General features: G+C 37.5%; 1 protein-coding gene across 2 annotated transcripts in view; it reads left to right on the plus strand.

Annotated features, from left to right (window-relative positions):
* MAN2A1 (mannosidase alpha class 2A member 1) overlaps nucleotides 1–19510 on the plus strand; it is a 127838-nt gene that overhangs the window by 78104 nt on the left and 30224 nt on the right. For both annotated transcript variants that reach the window (XM_055698392.1, XM_055698393.1), the window contains exons 13-17: nucleotides 2265–2430; nucleotides 4302–4532; nucleotides 4643–4765; nucleotides 12874–12988; nucleotides 18775–18908. In XM_055698392.1, coding sequence (XP_055554367.1) covers nucleotides 2265–2430; nucleotides 4302–4532; nucleotides 4643–4765; nucleotides 12874–12988; nucleotides 18775–18908 — 769 coding nt within the window. The remainder of the gene's footprint in view (nucleotides 1–2264; nucleotides 2431–4301; nucleotides 4533–4642; nucleotides 4766–12873; nucleotides 12989–18774; nucleotides 18909–19510) is intronic.

Consider the following 19510-nt stretch of genomic DNA (forward strand, 5'->3'; position numbering starts at 1 on the left):
TTGTGCTAGAAGGCAGCTGACCACAGTTAGATGTGGAAATATGCAAGGATAACAGTTGTTATGCACAGAAGTTGTGATGTAACAACATACAGGAATCTTCATCTAAGGATTTAAAAGGAAAATAATTTTTTATGGGAAGTTCATTCTATGCATGGCAGGTGATCCAAAGGTTCTTGATAGAAAAAGCTAACATCGCTCCGATTTTAGTTTATTCAGCTAATGAGAAGTTGGAGTTGACCATTCCTAATGATTGTGAGGTAACAGAGTAGCGGTGAAAAGCTATGAAATTGAAGATAAACAGCCTAAGTTCAGTGCAGGGAAAAAGAGGGAGCCAGTGAAAAGATAAGGGGGAAATGGTAGACTGGCTGGTGTTTATAAGAATTTGAGTATCCATGGTGCAAAATGGCTTTTGTTAAAATTAGTAGTAGTGTTGAAAAAAAAAACCAAAAACAAACAAAAAAAACCCAAACACAAAACCAAACCACAACCAAAGAGCAGGTTGGAAGAGAGTAGGTGAGGTTTTCCAGCATCATGGAGATTTTCCTTGCGCGTCTGTATTGCATTGATAGTTTAGTAGTGGATTAACTTTGTGTCTCTGACTTTACACTGTAATTGTGTAAAGTCCTCTGTCCCAGAAGAAGGAAGAGTTAAATTTGTACCTCCTAATTAACTCTGAGCAGTTTGCCGCTGCCTCTCAGCCCTGAATTTTGCTGTTACACTATTTCCAAAGTATCATCTCAGTAGTGTTGTCCACTGCCTGTCAGACTTTATGGGACCTCACTCTCCTCTGGCAGGTCTATATATGAGGGCTACCCTGTTTAGAGCTAATGTTGGAAAAGAGAAGAGAATAAAGGGTTTAGCTATGTGACTTATTAGCAGGACCTTAGCTGTACTGTAGTGCCAGGCTAGCAAATAATGGAGCACAGAGCGTCTACATGTGTGAGTAAGGAATTTGGAAGACTTAGAAGCAGAAGGTGAGATTATGGAAGGAGGTTCAAGCTACAGGTGATGTCTAACTTGAAAGATCTAAGTGACAATGAGATTACTAGTTTGGGTGGAAGGAGACAATTCTAGATGAAGCAGTTTCATTTGTGAAGGTGGTAATTGCATTTGAAGGTGAAGATATGAAAGGAGGAGAAGTAAAATCATGCACAAAATGCTGAGCAATCTGTGTAGAAAACAGAGCAGACAATAAGGAGAATCTACTTAGAAGAAATGTTGGAGTGATTTGATGAGTAAGAAGTGGATATCTTGAAAACTGGTGAAACATAAGATTTAATGAAGTAAACTGTTTTACATCAGGAAGGGTCAAAGAGGTTGAAGATAGAATATTGGTTCTACTGTGTATCTAAGAAGTTATTAGAAATTTCGGCGAGAACATTTCTCACTGTGAAATATAAATTTTTTTGAAGGATGAAATGAGCAGAGGGAAACTTCAGGGGACAGTTGTAAATAGTGCATTCTTTGAGCTTGACAATGAAAAGACAAGTATAATGATAGTCCTACAGATGCACGAGTCACAAATGTTCTAGTATATTTATTTTTCTATATCTTAAAACATAGAAACCTGTAATAAAAAATGTATAGGCTAACGAAGTTGCTGTATTCAGTCTCAGAGCCGATTCTTTTGGTAGTAACATAATCTGTGTTCAAATGGAAGAACAGGCATAAGGTTACATAAAAAATAGTTATTCCATATGTACCTAATAGAAAGATTTCAATGTATACACAGACAATTGCCATAGGGAATTTGGTAAATTATAATTACTTAAAAATTTCCCTTATAGCAGAGAGAAACTAGTTGCTTTAAAGAAAATGTATCAGATATATATGTATGTACAGCAGGTTTTATTCATTGCTTCATTGTTTCTAAGTTATGTTAAACGGAGAGCAACTGTGGATAAGAATTTAATAGTTCAGTCTGAAAAATAAATTTTAAATGCCCTTAAATGTCTTGATTGTGCTTGCAACTGTTATTATCAATAATTTAGTAGTTAAGATGGGAAATTGAAGTATTTCTATTCTAAGTTATTTTTAAAATTTCTTGGAAAAATAATAGCATTAAGAAGATGAGGTCTGCCAGAGTTGATGTTAAATATCCATTGTTTCCTGGTTATGTTTTGCATATTTATTTGTTGTGGTATGTACCTGTTGTTCTAACACTGTTTTAACGCTCTGTACATAAAATTTATGTGCAATAATATTAAACCTGAAGGAGGAAGGTTTTTTGCCAAAAGATAATTTGGCAAATATGTTTTTTGCAGGTACCTTTTGATATATAATCCTACAGAACAAGAGCGATTTTCAGTGGTTTCAGTCAATGTGAATTCACCTAGGGTTAAAATATTATCTCCTTTGGGAAAACCTGTTACTGTCCAGGTTAATGCTGTTTGGGATGGAGCAACTACAGTATCACATGAAGCATATCAGGTATGCCGCTTTAAAAAGCGTTAAAGTACTTTTGATAGGTATTGTACCTTCACAGTTGAAGAAACAGAAGGCGTACTGTAAATACTCGCAGTTCTGTCTTCTGCAGATAATGCCATTAATTCATTAAGTCATTTTAAGGGGAAAACCCCCACACATATGTATTTAGCATTAATGTTTCTTAATCTGATAAATTATTAAACTTTTGTGATAGTATATTACATTTAAAAGGTCTGTTTCAGCTGCATGAACAGAAAATACTGGATGTGTGTATTTTACTCCAACTTTCCAAAGCTGTCTTTCCTTCAAGTGGTGGTCTATACACACAGTCAGACAGTCTGTATGTGCTCAAGTACTCCAGGTGGAAGTTTTTTTAAGTACAATGGCTTAGGCAGTTAGAATCTGATTTTTATCTTCCAGATATAGAGGCTGTACTCTTGTACTCAAGCTAGTCAGAGGACTTCGAGTCCACCTGTTGGTTTTGGTTTTAAACAAAGTTTCCTAGAATGTCCGAGTCATACATCGTTATAGAAGATTGTCCTCAATGATCACCCATCAGAAACTGTATTTTGTTGTATTTGTAGTAATATAATAGTACTGTGTTACTTTCAGGCTTACATTCTTAGTCTGATTCCTTTTGACTTGGGAGCCAAGTTGGACTTGTTTCAGGATAGTGTTTCTGTGAAGAAAATTCAGTTAAGTGTGTCTCAGTTGTCCTCCAAATGGATAATTATTGATAACTGTTGTGGGTTAACTCCAGCCAGCAGCGCAGTCCCACACAGCTGCTCACTTACTGCCCGCAGTGAGATGGAAAGAACTGGAAGGGTAACAGTGAGAAAACTTGTGGACTGAGGCGACAGTTTAATAGGTAGCGCAAAAACTGCATGTGAGCAAAGTGAGATAAAGAATGCATTCGCTGCTTTCCACTGGCAGGCAGGTGTTCAGCCATCCGTAGGAAGGTGGGGCTTAGCTGTAACTGTTGCTTGGGAAGACAAAGGCTGTAACTCCCAACGTGCCCCTCTTCTTCACCCGGTTTTTATTGCTGAGCACAATGCTGTGTGGCCTGGGGTATCTCTTTGGTCAGTTCCAACTATGATCCATCCCTTTGGTCAGCTCCCAGCTTCCTGCGCGCTGGCAGGGCAGCGTGAAAAGCAGAAGAGGCAGTGCTCAGCCATGGGTAAAGCATCCCTATGTGACCAACACTGCTGATGCCAACACCTAGCACCATATGAGCTACTGTGAATAAATGTGTAACTCTATCACAGCCAAAACCAGTACAATAATTATACTAAATAATACACTGTTAATTGCCTGAGGAAGAAGAACTAAAATCACGTATTAGTACCTCAAATTCTGAGCATATTGCTTTGGAAATCTACCTTGTATATTGTTCTTCTGTGCAGGTTACTTTGTAGCTCCTAAATAACCAGAGACTAACAATGAGACAGTTGCCTTATTTTGCTATTTAAATTGGTGGATTTTTAAATGCAACTTAAGTGATAAATAGGATCTGTGTGCACTTGATGTGCTCAACACGCATCTTTAATACACAGGAAAGATGCTCAGAACTGCACATCGCAGCTACCATTCTTTTTTTTAACAAGATTCAAAATCATTATTGCACTAATGTAACAGTGATCTTGATGCTATACAAATTAGCAATGCAGACATTTTTCTTTGCTAAGTCTTCTTAATGTGCTTCAGCTATTAATTTTGGAATGTCATTTGCAGTATTATACTCATTTATGGAATGTGGGGAAAATTAAGCCATTCTAAAATTACTGAAGCAAAAGGAGTTAGTCTGAGCGCATATTCAGTATGAAAAGTTGATACTTTAGTGTTTTTAATAACAGTTTCTTCTTTGCTCCCAACAGATCTCTTTTGTGGCACATCTACCGCCTCTGGGGATTGGAGTTTATCAGCTTTTGGAGGTTCAGAGTTCAGAAGCAGTTTTAGCAGACTATAATATATACATGAGAAATAATAGGCAGGAGAAGCCAGACAGACTTTTCAAGATAAAAGAGATGCAGAATTCTGTGGATAATATAATCTTAGAAAATTCTTACATGAAACTGTGGTTTTCTGGAATGTCTGGATTACTGGAGGTGTGTTGCATTATATTTTGAAGCACTGTTTTACCTTTTTAAGAACTTCTGTTCTTATTTGTGGAAGTTCAAATGTGTTAACCATTTTAAACATAATTCTCTGTCCTTAGAAAATAAATACCAAAGAAGACGGTAAAAATCATCAAATGAAAGTGGAGTTTGCTTGGTATGGAACTACAAGTAACCGTGATAAAAGTGGAGCTTATCTCTTCTTACCAGATGGAGATGCCAAGGTAAATCTTCCGTTTGCAAAGAGATTCTAATCTCTAAGTAACTTGAAGTGTTCTGGAAATACTGATTGGAAGAGCTAGTTTTCTCCAACCCTGAAATACAACTGTGTGACTAGAAATAATGGCATCAGTTTTTGAAATTATTGGCAGAACTTATTACTTAACTGTACATTTGGGTAAAAACATAGCATTAATTTGAAAGTGTAAAAATTTTCAGAATATTTATGATTCACCAAAAAACTTTCTAGGACCAAGCTGCTACCCTTGCAAGAAATCAGGTGAGATGTGACCATTCATTATCAATAAAATAATTTCACTCACTTATGCTGAAAAGGTGTAGGACATACTGTTTAATTTCTTCATTTCTTCACTTTTCTGATCTTTAAGATTTCTTGATTGGGAATTAGGAACTTTCAGTTCAGAGTGTAGTACCTTTTTAGCTGATACTGGCATATTTAGTTTAATGTGGTAAATAAGATACTGAGTCAAACTGATGAATGTAAAGACGCTGTAACAAGCAACTGTTCTGATTTACTTATCTAAGGTTATCAATATTTTTAGCTGCATAATTATTGGAGGGTAATAGCATACTCCTGTTAGTTTTCAAATTGGAAATTCAGAAGTGACAATGTTCTTACACTGACTTAATTACCGTGCAGACTCTACCACTGGTGGAACTGGGAAGGTGGTAATTCAGAAAGCAAACGATGAAATAATGAACACTTTTAAGAAGCTAGCTACTTTACAGCATTTTTCTTCTGCCCAGTTTCTCCTGGGGAAACTTAAGTTGCATGTATAAAACAAACTAGGAGTTCTATGTTTACCACATCTGGAAAAAAGGAGGGGTAATCTTTTTTTGTTTGTTTGTTACATGTGTAAATCAGTCTGCAAGTGGACAGAACAGTTTCCTTTCTTTTAGAAGCACATGGTTTGAGTGTGAGTTGGCAGTTTTAAACTATTTAGTATTATTTAGTCCCATAGTTGTTTCCATTAGTAATGTTCAATAGGCTTCACTTACTGTTAATTTTTACCTGTCAGTGTTTTAATCTGTGACTACCTGAACAATATCACTTAGGGCATTTTTTTATTATTTTTACCTTTCATCAGCTGCATGGTCACACTTTAGCTAATTTTATTTTGGATGCTACTTAGTCTTTTGCTTATGTAAACAATAATTGCTAATTAACATCTAATTCTAAATACACATCTGAATTTGCTTAATAAAAATATTGACAAAGCTACGTAGCGAAATGCTGTGGTTTAATCAGAAAAAGTCTTTCCCCTGTCCTCAAGCACAGTTAGAAAATAGGGTACATATTGAACTTTTATGAAAAATGAAATTAAAGTGCATTTTTAGTTAACATTAAAAAGGGTGGTGTGTTCAGCTTTTGTAACTTTTTATACAAGAAAAATGAAATAATTATATTTCTAAAAATTCTGCTTCATTAATATTAAGGCTCATTTGACTTGCATTTTAATAACATTAATTAGATTTTCCCATTGGGAAAAACTGTGTAATCCTTTAGTAGTTTCTAAGACATTTTGAACTGAAGATTTCTGTCAGAAGAAATGCCATCTGTTCAGGGTTCTCAGTGTGAGGTGGATTGACATTTTCTAAGTCATTGTGCAGAGTCGCAATAGGATAGATTACTGGCAGTTTTCTTGATTTTTGGCTAGGTGTTTTTTTTTTTTCCTGTCCCCCTGTTACTGCAAACTTTGCAGAGAATAATTGCATTTGATGTTGGGTCATTTTCCTCTGGTATGAGTACAGTTATGTTTTCTTTGCCTTTATTAACTGGTTGTTTTATCATCTGGTAAGTGTTTTGATTCCTTTCTTTTCAGTTCTGCAATATTCAGAAAATGTTTTCTTCATCTAGTTTAATTTTCTGTCTTACTGTAGTACTTACACAACCTTTTTGGTCTTGGATTCTTCTGCCAGTTTATTTTTGGAAACTTGGCGCTGTAACATGCTACCTTTGCAGACTGTGGCTTAAAACCACGTAAGAACACTTGACACATACCATGTAGCTCTGGTCATCAGTAGGCTGTCACGAGTAGATGTTATGTATTTTGCAAATGGTAATCTGTCTACTAGAGTGTACACAGATCTGCATCTTTCAAAAGGTCCCTTGAATTAATCGTCTTTATGGCTGACCTAAAATCAGTCTAGAGCACTGCAGAGTGCATTCTTGCTAAGAAGTGGTAAGCCTCTAGTGCCAGCACTAAACTGGCCATCAGCAGAGACCTGGGTTAATGGCAGCAATTTACATAGCATCAAATAGAAGGTACACCAGTAACTCTTTGTCACTGCTCTGGAAGGAATAGCTGGACTTAAGGCTGTACGACACCATGGCAAATGTTGCCATGATGCAGCTAGACAGCTCCCCATAAAACTCTCTCTGGGTTGTGGCATAAGGTCTTGACCGTGGATGATTCTATTTCTGCTGTCTCTGAAGTGTGAAAGTAGTTCAGTGGCAGTCTCAGGTCAGGACACCAGTGTGAAGTCCAGGACAGTGACACAGAACAGAGGCTCCATGCTGCCTAGAGATAAGACAGTGCTCCTACCATGTCTTTGTATTTTGTGCAAAACAGAAAAAAAGCAAGGTACCAGGGAAAAAGACAGACAGTATTTTAATTTTTTTAAGCGTTAGTGCTGCTTAACTACATACCAGTGTTATCATGGTTTGGAACGAAGGGACGTCTTTGAACCTTACAATAAATACAAACAAAAGCATCCTGCCTGTGGAGGGAAAACATGTTTTTATCTCTTGTGATTTTGTGAAGGGTGGCTGACTCCATAAATCTCTTAGATGTGGAGGAAAAAAACCCCAGTATTCAGTAAACTTTGAAATAGTTAAATGTCTGTTTTTCTTCTGTATATTCAAGACGAAGTCAATACGTGATGACCTACTTACTAGCCATGTTCAGTATCAATAGGGAATAGAACAAAGCCCTTTTTTTCCAAAGAGTCAGATGCTAAGTGTTTGTGGGATCAATGTGAGCGGTTCATTTTCTTGTTTTACAAATGAGTTTTTCAGAATCTAAGAGGACTTTTTTGGTAGACTCAGATTGGGAAGTTGTGATTCTCCTTCAGGCAGCTGTGTCTGTGCACACATGTATATACTAGTTGCTGTAGGTACTTATGTGCTAACAGAATATATAAGAAAAGATACATTATTTTTTTAAAAAAGTATCCTGCAGCATTTCTACTGTTAGAGCTTTTCTCCTGGTTTTTTCCCCTTCACACTTTGTGTCCATGGTTAGACTTCCTTTACTGGTGATGGTCTCTGACTTGTATAGCTGTAGCTGCTGCTACTAGCTTCAAGAAACTTTGACAGGTCCTTTTTTAATCTGTCAGGGTTACCCGTTACCTCTACTTCTCAGAGAAGAACACACATCTGAGTTACCTAAATGCTTGGCCTTCAAGCCTAAGGAAAAGATACTGATATCTTTCCACATTTTTGTGGACGAGGTTAGGGTGTTCCACTGCCCAAAAGGAGAGAGACTAGCCATGTAGAGTATCCTGCAGTATCTATACATCTTCAAATATTCCCTCTCAAAAGGGCAGAGGATCCTCATTCAAGCATAAGTGTCCTTACTTTTAATACTTCCCCTGGTTTTGTATGCCTGATAACGGGGAGAGACAAATATGTAGGCACCACTACCTGGAGGGTGCTCACAATATTCAGAAATCGGCTGTCTTTGAAATGTCTGTTCTTTCCTCGGTGCTATGCATTTTCCTCAAGTATCGTATCCATCATCTAAAACTCTGTCCCACATATTGGTGGGGTTGGTTTTGGAGACAGAAGTGTTCAAATGACAGCCATCTCTTTTCTGCCACATAATTCTTCAAACAGTTCTCAAGAACTCATAGTATTTGTTTTTTGGGTTTTTTGAAATCACACCCCCCTGCCCCAGCCCAGTCTGATCTCAAACTGTGTCAAATGAAGGGAAATCTGCTATTGAGAAGCAACTGTTCTTGAAGACTTTTGTCTTGAATTCTTTTTTAAAATCTCAGGCATATCAAGAGCAATTCAGCATTGTAAAACTTGTTTCTGAGCACAGCTTATTTGACTTCCACACCAACAGTGTGCTGCACTGCCAGAAATTTCTAGGCCACAGTAAGATGGTTAGTAGTGCTTCACTTGACTAAACAGGAAAGGCTTATTGCCCATGCTTCATGCCTTCAGGCTGCAATATGCCATGCCAGCTTCTATGCCAGCCAGCAAACCTTTAAGTGAAGGTATCTCTCCTGTTAACTCTGCCTCTTGGTACTTTGGCACCTGATTCGATGACAAGTATTTTAAGATATCGTGGGGAGTTATGGGATATTATTTTGCTCCACATGTTCTCCCTTAAATGTCTAGCTTACTTTTTTTTTTTGGTTATTTTTTTTTTATTTCCTTCAAGGGGAAGTTGTCATATTTCTCTTGAATATGAGTACTGAAAAATGGTTTCTGGACCCTTTGACCCATAGTTCTGTTATCCTGTTTTTGAAAATACTGCTTTCCAAGCTCAAAAAAACCTGCCACAGCAGGCTGCTGAACCTTGTAAAATGGAACCCCTTTCCAGTGGAGCAGAGGGGAACAGATTTTACAGTCACTATCCATTGTAGCTATTTAGGAAGTGGAGTCTTGAGACGACCACTGGATATGAGACCCAAGTATTTTTATTCCTATTTTAAGGTCTGAGTAATCACAGAATCCTTCATGCTAGAAGGTCGTTTAGTCTAGGCTCCCACTCAAACCAGAGTAAATACTGAACTCAGACTGGGGCTTTGTACAGTCAGTTTTGCAAATATATCTCTATCATTGTTCCTTCCAACTAGAAAGTGGTTTGTGTCTCAGTAGTAAGAGGCCTATTTCTGCCCCTTGGTCAGACTTCCACATCGAAAGTATCTTTATATTTCAGATCCAGGACCAAGATTATTTCACAGGCCTCTGTGCATCTCACCAAGGATCTTTACAAAGATGCTAGAATAACTGCATATTCAGTGTGTGAAGATGTTTTCCTGCTTAAAAGCCTGATTCACCAAATTGTTTTCAGTGTGGCAGACCTGGTCAGTTATCTCTTTATAGGTTCTGAACTCCATATGTCTCCAGCTAACTATTAAGAAATCACATTCTAGCATCAGTTCTTTTCTAGACATGAAAAATTAATTAGGAGACTTCCCTGTTCTTATAGTACCATATTTTTTCTTCATTTTTCCTGTTCGCCCAACAGTCAGGAAGCAATAGGCATCCGTGTGAACTTGAGTGTACATCATATCTCCACTCTTTGTGTCAGAAAACTTGTCTAACCCCCAAAATCACATGATACCATGTGCCTTTGTAACTCCCCTTCCCCATTTGTATATTCTCCCTGTGCTGTGTCTGAATTAGAGGCTTGCAAACTGGTTTTGATGCATTTCTCTCAATGCATGTGCTAATGGAATCACAAATTGTGATTTTAAAAAATTCTGTTGTTTCAGACAATATCTGCAAAATAATGTGTAATTCCTTTTCTTCAGTATCACCTCGTCTTTCCATACAGTTCAGAGCAATGAGTATGGTTGCTTCTTATCTTCAGCTGGGGAGCTGATGTGGCAACATGTCCACCTTGGAGAATCTGGTGTGTGAATTTGGTGTTTGTGACAATATCCCAGAATCAGGGAGCTGTTAAATGCATCTCATTTTGGCTTTCTACCATTATGGGAATAATGTATTTTGGTAGCTGTTGTCAACGTCACCATCATGTTTTATACTAACAAGCTCAATGTAACAAAGTTCCTTCAAGTATTTATTTTTTTTTTTACTTTTTGTTCTAAAAAAAAAATCAAATAAAAAGTTCAGGTAATTTTTTTTAGTAATTGCACAGCCTTTTGCATTGCTTTGTCCCTCATCTAGTATCTCTGTTTTGGTAGTTTGGTCCTGGATAGCTCCAGTGAGAGCCCTAATGAAGAATGTCCTTAAAAAACAACAGAGATAAGGTCATGAAATAGGTGTTACTTTGCTAACAGAATGTATTTGGCAGGCTGCTGTTCATGTAAGTAGTATTCTTCCAGGTAATAATTGGTGAGGGTATTTGCTCTGATAATCTTTTGAGGCCTGTTGGCTTCAGATTTCTCAGATCATTTTCTGAGAGTTCCTTTAGCTGCTGTTTCAGTCCTTCATTGCTAACCTGAGGATCTTCACATTGTGCTATCTTGTAGGTATGATTTTGAAGAAGAATGAATTATTCTACCTTCCTGTCAGTAATCCAGTTCCTCCATGGGATTTTAATCTAAACATATACTTCTAGGAGCATGTAGTCTAGTTGAATGAGTTTGTCTTCGCTGCCTATGTCCAATAGATAAGCAGATAGATAGCAATCTCTTCTGTCAGAAGAAAGGGTAAGATTCAGTCTACATTTATGCATCTTTGACGTTTTTCATGGAAATAAGAGAACCCAAAAGTCTGCTCAAATTCTAACCTAAGATCTGGCCTTCAAATTTCCTTTATCCCATGATATTAATTCACCTGGCTTCATGTCCTCCTAATACAATACTACTGCTATATTTCTGTTAGCAAATGGATTTTGCATAATAGGTAATACGTGTTTCTCTTACTGACAAGATGAGACATCTTGGAAGTACCCCAGTATCCCATCATTTTTTCATGTCAACAAGTCAGGAAGTCCAAAAGACTCTTTCCTCATTTGGGTTTTTGTACTAGTTAACTGAATTCAACATTGCTGTAAGATGATCAGTAGAAAAATCCCCCTTTCCCTAAAACAACCCATCTTACAAAGTGTAAGCAACTATGGTTCCTCGTCCTGTACAAAGTATTCCTGCAGTTGATAGCTACAGAGTTGCCTCTTGGAGCTCTGGCAAAGCTTTTATTAAACAGCATTGTGCCTGAAGCTTTAAGAGTAAATATGTGAATAGAAAGGCAGGCTTTTAGTGTTTAAAAGTCTCCTTCAGTTTCTTCTTTTATGCAATACTTCTTGAAATCTTCTTTGTGAATGTATGTATAGTTATATGTTCAAAGAAGGTTGGATGATACATGCCTGTACTTGTTCCTTTCTGCCATGTTTTGTCTTTATGTATCTAATCTTGATTTCATGTCTTCCACAAGATAAATTTGATCTTTGGTTTTCTTCCTTGAGAAAAGAGCATGCTCTCTCTCCTTATGACATTGGTACATACAGGAGGACAGCCACCCTCTAAGAGCTTTCTGCTTAGATCGCTCTGAATAGCATGTTTTTCAAGCATTTTGTTGGGGGGGGGGGGGGGGGGGGTTAAATGAAGTCTTTATTTATTGCTGTTGTCCTATAGTAGTAGTTGCATGCTTAATATTTAACCCGTTTTTACCCTTGCAACCATCCATGTATTTCTATATAGTGTATACAGGTCAGTTTGGCATCAACTCTTGTAAAAAAGAAGGCATCAATCATTTGCTTAGCCAAAACCTGGAAGGACTGTGACTACATGGAAAAATATTTTTTTTTTCGTCTTTTTGGATATGAGAAAATTTCTGCTAGTCTTTGATAAGTATCATTAAGAACCCAATGTGCCTCTGGAGATTTCGTAATGGTTGCCAATTCTACTCTGCATTCCAGGGGCTCCCCTGGCAACTGTAGCTGCTTTTGATGAAGAAAAACTTCCTCTTTAGCTTCAGAAGGATATGCTAGACTGGTCCAGAAGACAGTGTAGGGGCAGCTTTCCTCATGCAGTATGTACCACTGATACAGTAAACTGAGCAAACAGTCTGCCACAGATTATGAAACTACAGAATGATTACAGGTTAGCAAGTGTAATTTCACATGCAAAAAAGCTCAGTCCAGATGTTTGCAATATTTAATACATTGCTGTGTTTGTCTGTAGGCCTTGTGTCCATTAATCCTCATAAAATACCTGTGAGATATGTAATGAGGTTTTTGTTAATTTTAGCTAAAGGAAAAGTGGTGCTGGGAAGAGAAACTGCTGAATTTCAGATTAGGAGTAATTTTTTAATTCCCAGCTTTTAGACTAGACTCAGATATAGAACAGTTTAAAAAAATCAAAGACTTTATTAAATACTTTGATTTATTGACACTACTTTTATGCAAAACCTTCAAAATAATTATTCTGACTTTCTATTTTCCTTTTTTAGCCTTATATTTTTACAGATCCACCTACCGTAAGAGTTGCTTATGGAAGGATTTTCTCAGAAGTTGTATGTTTTTTCCACCATGTGACACATACCATGCGACTCTATAAAGTGCAGGGTAAGAGTTAGGAAATTCTGTCTCTCTCAGCAGTTATTTTTTGTTACTAGAGTCTTGGATCCTATCTGTCTTTCTAATGTTTAAATGCACATCTGAACCAGTGCAGGATTTGTTAGACTGAAGCCTTTATGAAGCCATGGGTCCAGAGCACCATGCTCCCTTTCTGAGCATCATGCTAGTCATTAAGCAGGCATGCTTAAATTCAACAGGTTTGTTGGAGATACATCTCAGTATTAGGAAATTTTATGGTATAAATTACCTACAAGGAAGTCCCAAACTTTACTGGGTCATCTCAATGTTGTAGGTAGCTGTAAATGGTGAAAATGAGGGGGAAAAAATTTAGAAATGTATTGGAGATTATGTAAAAACATAGTTTCTTTCATAGCTTTAAACTTACTGATGGAGGTACAGTAACTTCTTTAAAGTCGCCAAGAATGTAAAGTTCTTTGTTAGTGGCATTAATAGTGAGGTCTAGTTTACTCCACAACTGTGGGCATGCTTTAGTTATCTGTGAGCTTTGTCTTTATGTTCTTTATTTGCTTGGAAGAGCTTTTGACAGAATTGGCTGGCTGTTGAGAGGCACCAGCACTGAATACAGTCTTTATTGTCTCTTAGGACATAACAACAGTTTTGCTTGCTTTTCCTTCAGTAAAGCTTCTATTTTTTGTTTCTCTACTGTTCAACTCCCAATTTGCAAGAAAATTCTTGGAAAACAGTAACTTTGGAAACTCTTTGCCCTTCCAAACTTGATGATTAAATTGGCCAGTAAAAAATGTAAAAGAGGGAGGAAATGGTGGTGCAATTGTATAAACTTACTTTCTTCTAGAAACTTGACTTAAAATACGTAAGTGTATTTCTTTGTAGTTGAAGTAGGAAACATACATTTTTCAGTTGTTCTTTTTGTATTTACTCTGTTGTGGTTTAACCCCAGCCAGCAGGTAAGCCCTACACAGCCACTCCCTCCCTCCCTCCCTCCCCCTGTATTGAGATGGGGGAGGGGATTGGAAGGATAGAAGTGAGAGAACTCATGGGTTGAAACTAAGACAGTAATAGGTAAAGCAAAAGCCGCACATGCAAGCAAAGCAAAAGCCGCGCACACAAGCAAAGCAGAACAGGGAGTTAATTCACCACTTCCCACGGGCAGGCAGGTGCTCAGCCATCCCCAGGACAGCCGGGCTCCATCACGCGTAACGGTTACTTGGGAAGACAAACGCCATAGTGCCACATGTCCCCCCCTACCTCCTTCTTCCCCCAGGTTATATACTCAGCACGACACCCCATGGTGTGGAATATCCCTTTGGGCAGCCCAGGCCAGCCGTCCCGGCTGTGTCCCCTCCCCATTTCATCTGCCCCTACAGCGCTCTCGCTAGCAGGGCCCAGGAAACCAAAAAGTCCTTGACTGAGTATAATTGTTAAACAACAACAACATGCAACAAATAGCAACAGCTAACAACATCAGTGTGCTGTCAACATTGTTCACACACCAAATCCAAAACATAGTACTGCACTAGCTACTAAGAAGAAAATTAGCTCTGTCCCAGCTGGAACCAGGATACTCTTGTGAGATTTTTTTGAAATACAGAAGCATTGCCTAATACATTCAACACTTGAAGGAACTTAAACATGTTTTGTATTAGCATTACTTTTACTATAGGTGTCAAAATTGTCTGCGTGGTTTTTAAAATATTATAATTTTCTTTCTAAACACCTTAAAAATCAAATAATGGAGCTATAAGTACTTTCAAAGTCTCCCTTGCTCTTGCCCTTATTCCTTTTAGGTTTCAAAAATAGTATTGTGAGCAATATGTACATCAGTTGCACAGAACTGATCTTTTTTTAAAATTTTTTTTAGTTGTAATGTATTTCTCTTTAGAACTAAAATTCAGATGCCTCATTTTTTATGACATACTTACTTTGAACTTGATTGAGTTTACCCATATGACATATACAGATCAGAGTTCAGTTGCCAGCTTGTCTCATGCAGTAATTGTAGATCAAACTCTAGACCACATTCCTTTTAAGTACAAACCAAAATGTTATGTAGTAATTTTTTGTGACGATCCTGAGGAAACATGTTTATTTCAATATTAATTTTTGGGGGGTTTATGTGATCAATCAGTAAAATGTGCTTAGATGAAAAAAGTTATCTTGAGGTCAAGATGTACTAGATTGTCAAAAATGTGAAAAGAAAGTTACTTTTCTGCATGGGTTTCAGTAAATTGATCTTCGTAGCAAGGAGGGAGCTTACATATGAAGACTGTGTATTGTATTGAAAGGGAGGGAAAAAGCCTGAAGAGTGTCTTTTGGTTAGGGTGGGGTTGGTTTTTTTTCTTTAAAATACATTTCTTTGTAATACTTCCTTTTCTTTAATTAGTTACCAGAAGTATTATACTTCCATTTCACAGTTCTCAGAAAATGGGTTGTCAGTGAAAATCACTTGCTTGCCAGTTTCTAGCACATACATTTATCTTTCTTTTACAGTACGCTATTGTTGTGTTAAGAGTCTGACAAGTGGCCAGAACAGGGATGGAGACTGCACCCCTTGGGCTGAGTCATGAGGTTCAGAAAAGACCCCCTTGCTTTCTAAACTCCTTCTCGGAGAGGAGTCTAGGTGCAGCTGGATCCAGTCCTGGTCTCAGACTTCGTCAACAGATTTGTCTAAAGGATTGTATGTACAGCCACTTATCAGAATTAACATTTGCCTGCCAGTCCAGTCAAGGGCTTCCACTGAAACAGTTTCACAAAGTTGAAAAAAATAAATGATTTATTAAGGTGGCAGATATAATGAGTTTGGAATTGGCATTGGTAAAAAAAAAAAAAAAAACAACTTACTGCAAAAATCAAGCTCAAGTTAAGAGGATGTTGACCTGGGTAATATCCCACATAGTCGGAGGTGCAAATCTTACCAAAGAGGCGTCCCTGCTTGGGAAGGAGAGAAGTCCGGCCCCATTGACCTGTCCCAGTACTTAGAGTTCTCATCCTTGGGGAAGGTGTTGGGGAAGATTGTAAAATGCCAGATTTTATGCTTGTGGTAAAGTGGCACTATAGTAAATTATTGTGTGCCAGTTGGCTCTTAACAGGGTGTCAGTTAGGAAGGTTAGTTGGACCCAGTGGTTCAGCATGGAGCAGGGAGGATTCAGTACAGATACGGATTTATGGTTACATGTACCAGAGATGTCTTGGCCTTCGCTGGAGCAACAGCAGGCTGTGAGATCCCCGCCTCACTCTGAGCATCAGTCAGTTGGTTTGTGTGTTGGACTGCATCCCTTACCTATTTTGTGAGGTAGACACACCACTCAAGGCAAGCTCCCTGCTCCGCTTAGAGCTGAATACAGTTGTTCATTATTCAGTCAGGATGGGGCCAGGGGGAACACACTGCCACAACTATCTAGTTTTTTCTCTTTTTTTTTTTTTTCTTTTTTGCTAACTTTTATTTCATCACACTGTTTCAGTACTTAGACCATTACCTATCCAGTCATCATGGTGAAGTCCTGTACCATGCTCCCAGCTTTTACAAGGAAAAAATATGCAATTATGTAATATATTTTCTGTTCACTTTTATGGTGTGTTTTTTATTTTATTTTTTTCATATGAAATGGCCTTTTTCAAAGTTTAAAAATTGATGGCTTTGCATCGTCGTTTTGCTAGGTCTTCATCCTGGGTGTTGTAAGGGAAGTTATTTATATAGCATTACTTCATTTAAAAGAAGGTATCTTGAATTCGTACAACATACGTACAGTAACAAAGAGTGTGGAGAGAAATAAATATGTCTATATATATACATATATTTCATTTTTGACTAAAGACCTGATACTCCTGTTGTAACCTGCCTGCTTGCCAGGGGGTGGAAAGCCTGATCATGTGGCCAATCCAGCTGTTGGACAATGCTTCTGAGGCCTACAGCATTTTCAGCAGTTTTGGTAAAACACTGCTTTTTCCACTTTTGACTTCAGAATTCTGTTGATTTTGAGCAGATAATACTCTGGCTTGACAGCTCTGTTCAGTAACAGACAAATGAGTGATTTTTAACTTTTTCTGCTTCCTTTATCATGTGATTTTGGTATCAGCATGATTTTGTTACTTTTTTTATCAGAAGCTTCTTATGTTTCATGGTATTTTTGTATTAACTCACATTATGTAGTAGAAAATAGCTGAGGGTCTTGCATGGTCTGGTCATTTTAAAATTGAAGACTAAAATATTGTATTGTTCAGTGACCTCATACTTTACTAGTCCTACTTTAAAAGAGTTGGAAAATCTATGACTAGAAGTGTCAAAAGTGGAGCCATCCACTTTTTTAGGACTAAGTCTGGAAACATAGAAGTAATTACCTGAACATTTTGTTGTTGTTGTTGTTTAGCACTGTTATATAGTAGCTGTTGGTAAATTTAAAGTTTTAACAGTTGCGGGTACTGCTGCAGGTGGCGTTCAGATTTTAAAAAAGATGAGGAAACAAATACAGAGCCTGACATCGTCCTCATTCAGGTGGCAAAGTCACAGCCTGACTGCATTTTACATACTAAACAATAGCATAAACATTGAAGCAGGTGGACACTTTCAGCATTCCATTGTGTAAATGTTTAGAGTATTTGTTTTAGAATTTGACTAAGACCTTCTTAAGGGAACTATTCCAACATACTCTCAAAACAGAACTGCTAAAAATATTTGAATACTACACGTGTAAAATGAAAAACAGTTCCGCTAACCTCAATCCATGTGCTTAGGAATCTAAGAATTTTATTTGAAGGTGTTTTGTCCTACTGCAAAAGATTCTGCAGTTCAGGAGCCCAAACCAATGAGCATGCCTCTGGGTCTTACTAGTTGACATACAGTGAACTGTTGGGGACAAAAATAAATAATACTTAGTATCTAAGATTCTTGACTACTGTCTTCAAGTTTTAAAGGACTGAGTAGTTTAATCAGTTCTTGGCTTTCTACTGTCTTCTGTTCATAGTCTGTCAGACAAGCACAATGTAATTTTGTCTCACTACAAAGAGATATTTCCTATCTCTGTTCTGCTTGGTGGAATTATTTTCACAATTGTTAATCCCATTAGACTACAGAAAGAGTAGAAGTGGTGATGCTGAGTGATGGTGTGATTCCAGTCCAAACTGTGTCTAGAGCTGTTTGAAAAGGTCATGTTATTAAAGGTATTTAATTTTCAATGCAACACACTGTAGAAAGAATTACACTGAATATCTGTCTGCATTTTCAGGTACTTAATCATTCTTTTAATAAATAGGCATCTTTTTTCCTTTCAACAAAAACTTCTGTCCTGTTTGTGGTCATGTCAGTGTGCAGTTTCTTAATTCACTGTCCTTAAGGTAGATACTCCCTGTTTTGGTTAAAAAAGCTGACTGGTCTCCTGCTTAGTGGAACAATTGTTGTCAAGAAGCTGGTAATTTCCGTCTTGTCTGTGAATGGCAACAGCTGCATTAAGAGTCAGTGGGAGAAGTAAATGCCTGGGTCTTGCTCCCAGCGTATTAGCTGCTGCTAAAGACAACACGTAACAGTTGTGTACTGTTTCCTGCTGATTTACCAGAACCCACATTTGTTACCATGAATAGATTGTGTTCTGCGTCACTGGAAGGTTTCAGACTGTCTATTCAATGAGCTATATCATATGGTACGTAACGGAACTGGCTTCAGATACCTGGTTAGATATAACAGAAAAGGAAAACTAGCAGGGGAAAAATAGATCATGGTGTTCTGGGACCATAGTCATTCTTATATATGTGGCAATCACTTTTAAAAATTGAGAAAATTTAAATGCATCTTTTTCATGTAGGTTTGGAAGGCCAGTCTGTTGAAGTTTCCAATATTGTGGATATTAGAGGAGAATATAATCGCGAGCTTGCAATGAGAATTTCATCTGACATAAACAGTCAAAATAGATTCTATACTGATCTTAATGGATATCAGGTAATTATTGTCCATTAATTACATAGGGTCTCAGTTTTTTACTATCTTAATACTTCCAACTGTAAGGAGTTTGCATCATACTAATCAAACTCATGTTAAACTCCACTAATTATTTAAAAGGAGAAAAGCTTTATAAATGTACCTATTACAAAATTTGATTTAGACCAGATGAAGTAGCAACTGTTTCCTTTCAAGGAGTTTAAATATTCCTTTATATCCTTTTTAACGTAAGTGTAATACAGCAAGTTATGACAAGCCACTGTGTAGTTGCTTGTATATTTGCATGCCTTCTTTCCCCTCTGGTTTGTCTAGTTAGAGCCCTTTGGGCAGCACAACACTTGATGTCCATAAGGTCCAGCAACTCAGACCTAGAGAACAACTGCTTGCTGCTGTGGTAGAAATAAGTGATGTATTTTTCAAGTGTAATAACTTGGTCTCTTGGTAATGCATCTGCTGAAAAATAGTCCAACTATTTTCTTTACTTGGACTCTGCAGCACATATGAAAGAAAGAAGATTTTTCTCTTCTTTGCATTCCTTCCTTGCTAGAAATAGTTTTGCAAATACATTGAAAACCATACCTGCTGACTAAAAAAATGCTTTT

Source organism: Falco cherrug, chromosome Z, assembly GCF_023634085.1.
Source record: "Falco cherrug isolate bFalChe1 chromosome Z, bFalChe1.pri, whole genome shotgun sequence".
Taxonomy (NCBI): domain Eukaryota; kingdom Metazoa; phylum Chordata; class Aves; order Falconiformes; family Falconidae; genus Falco; species Falco cherrug.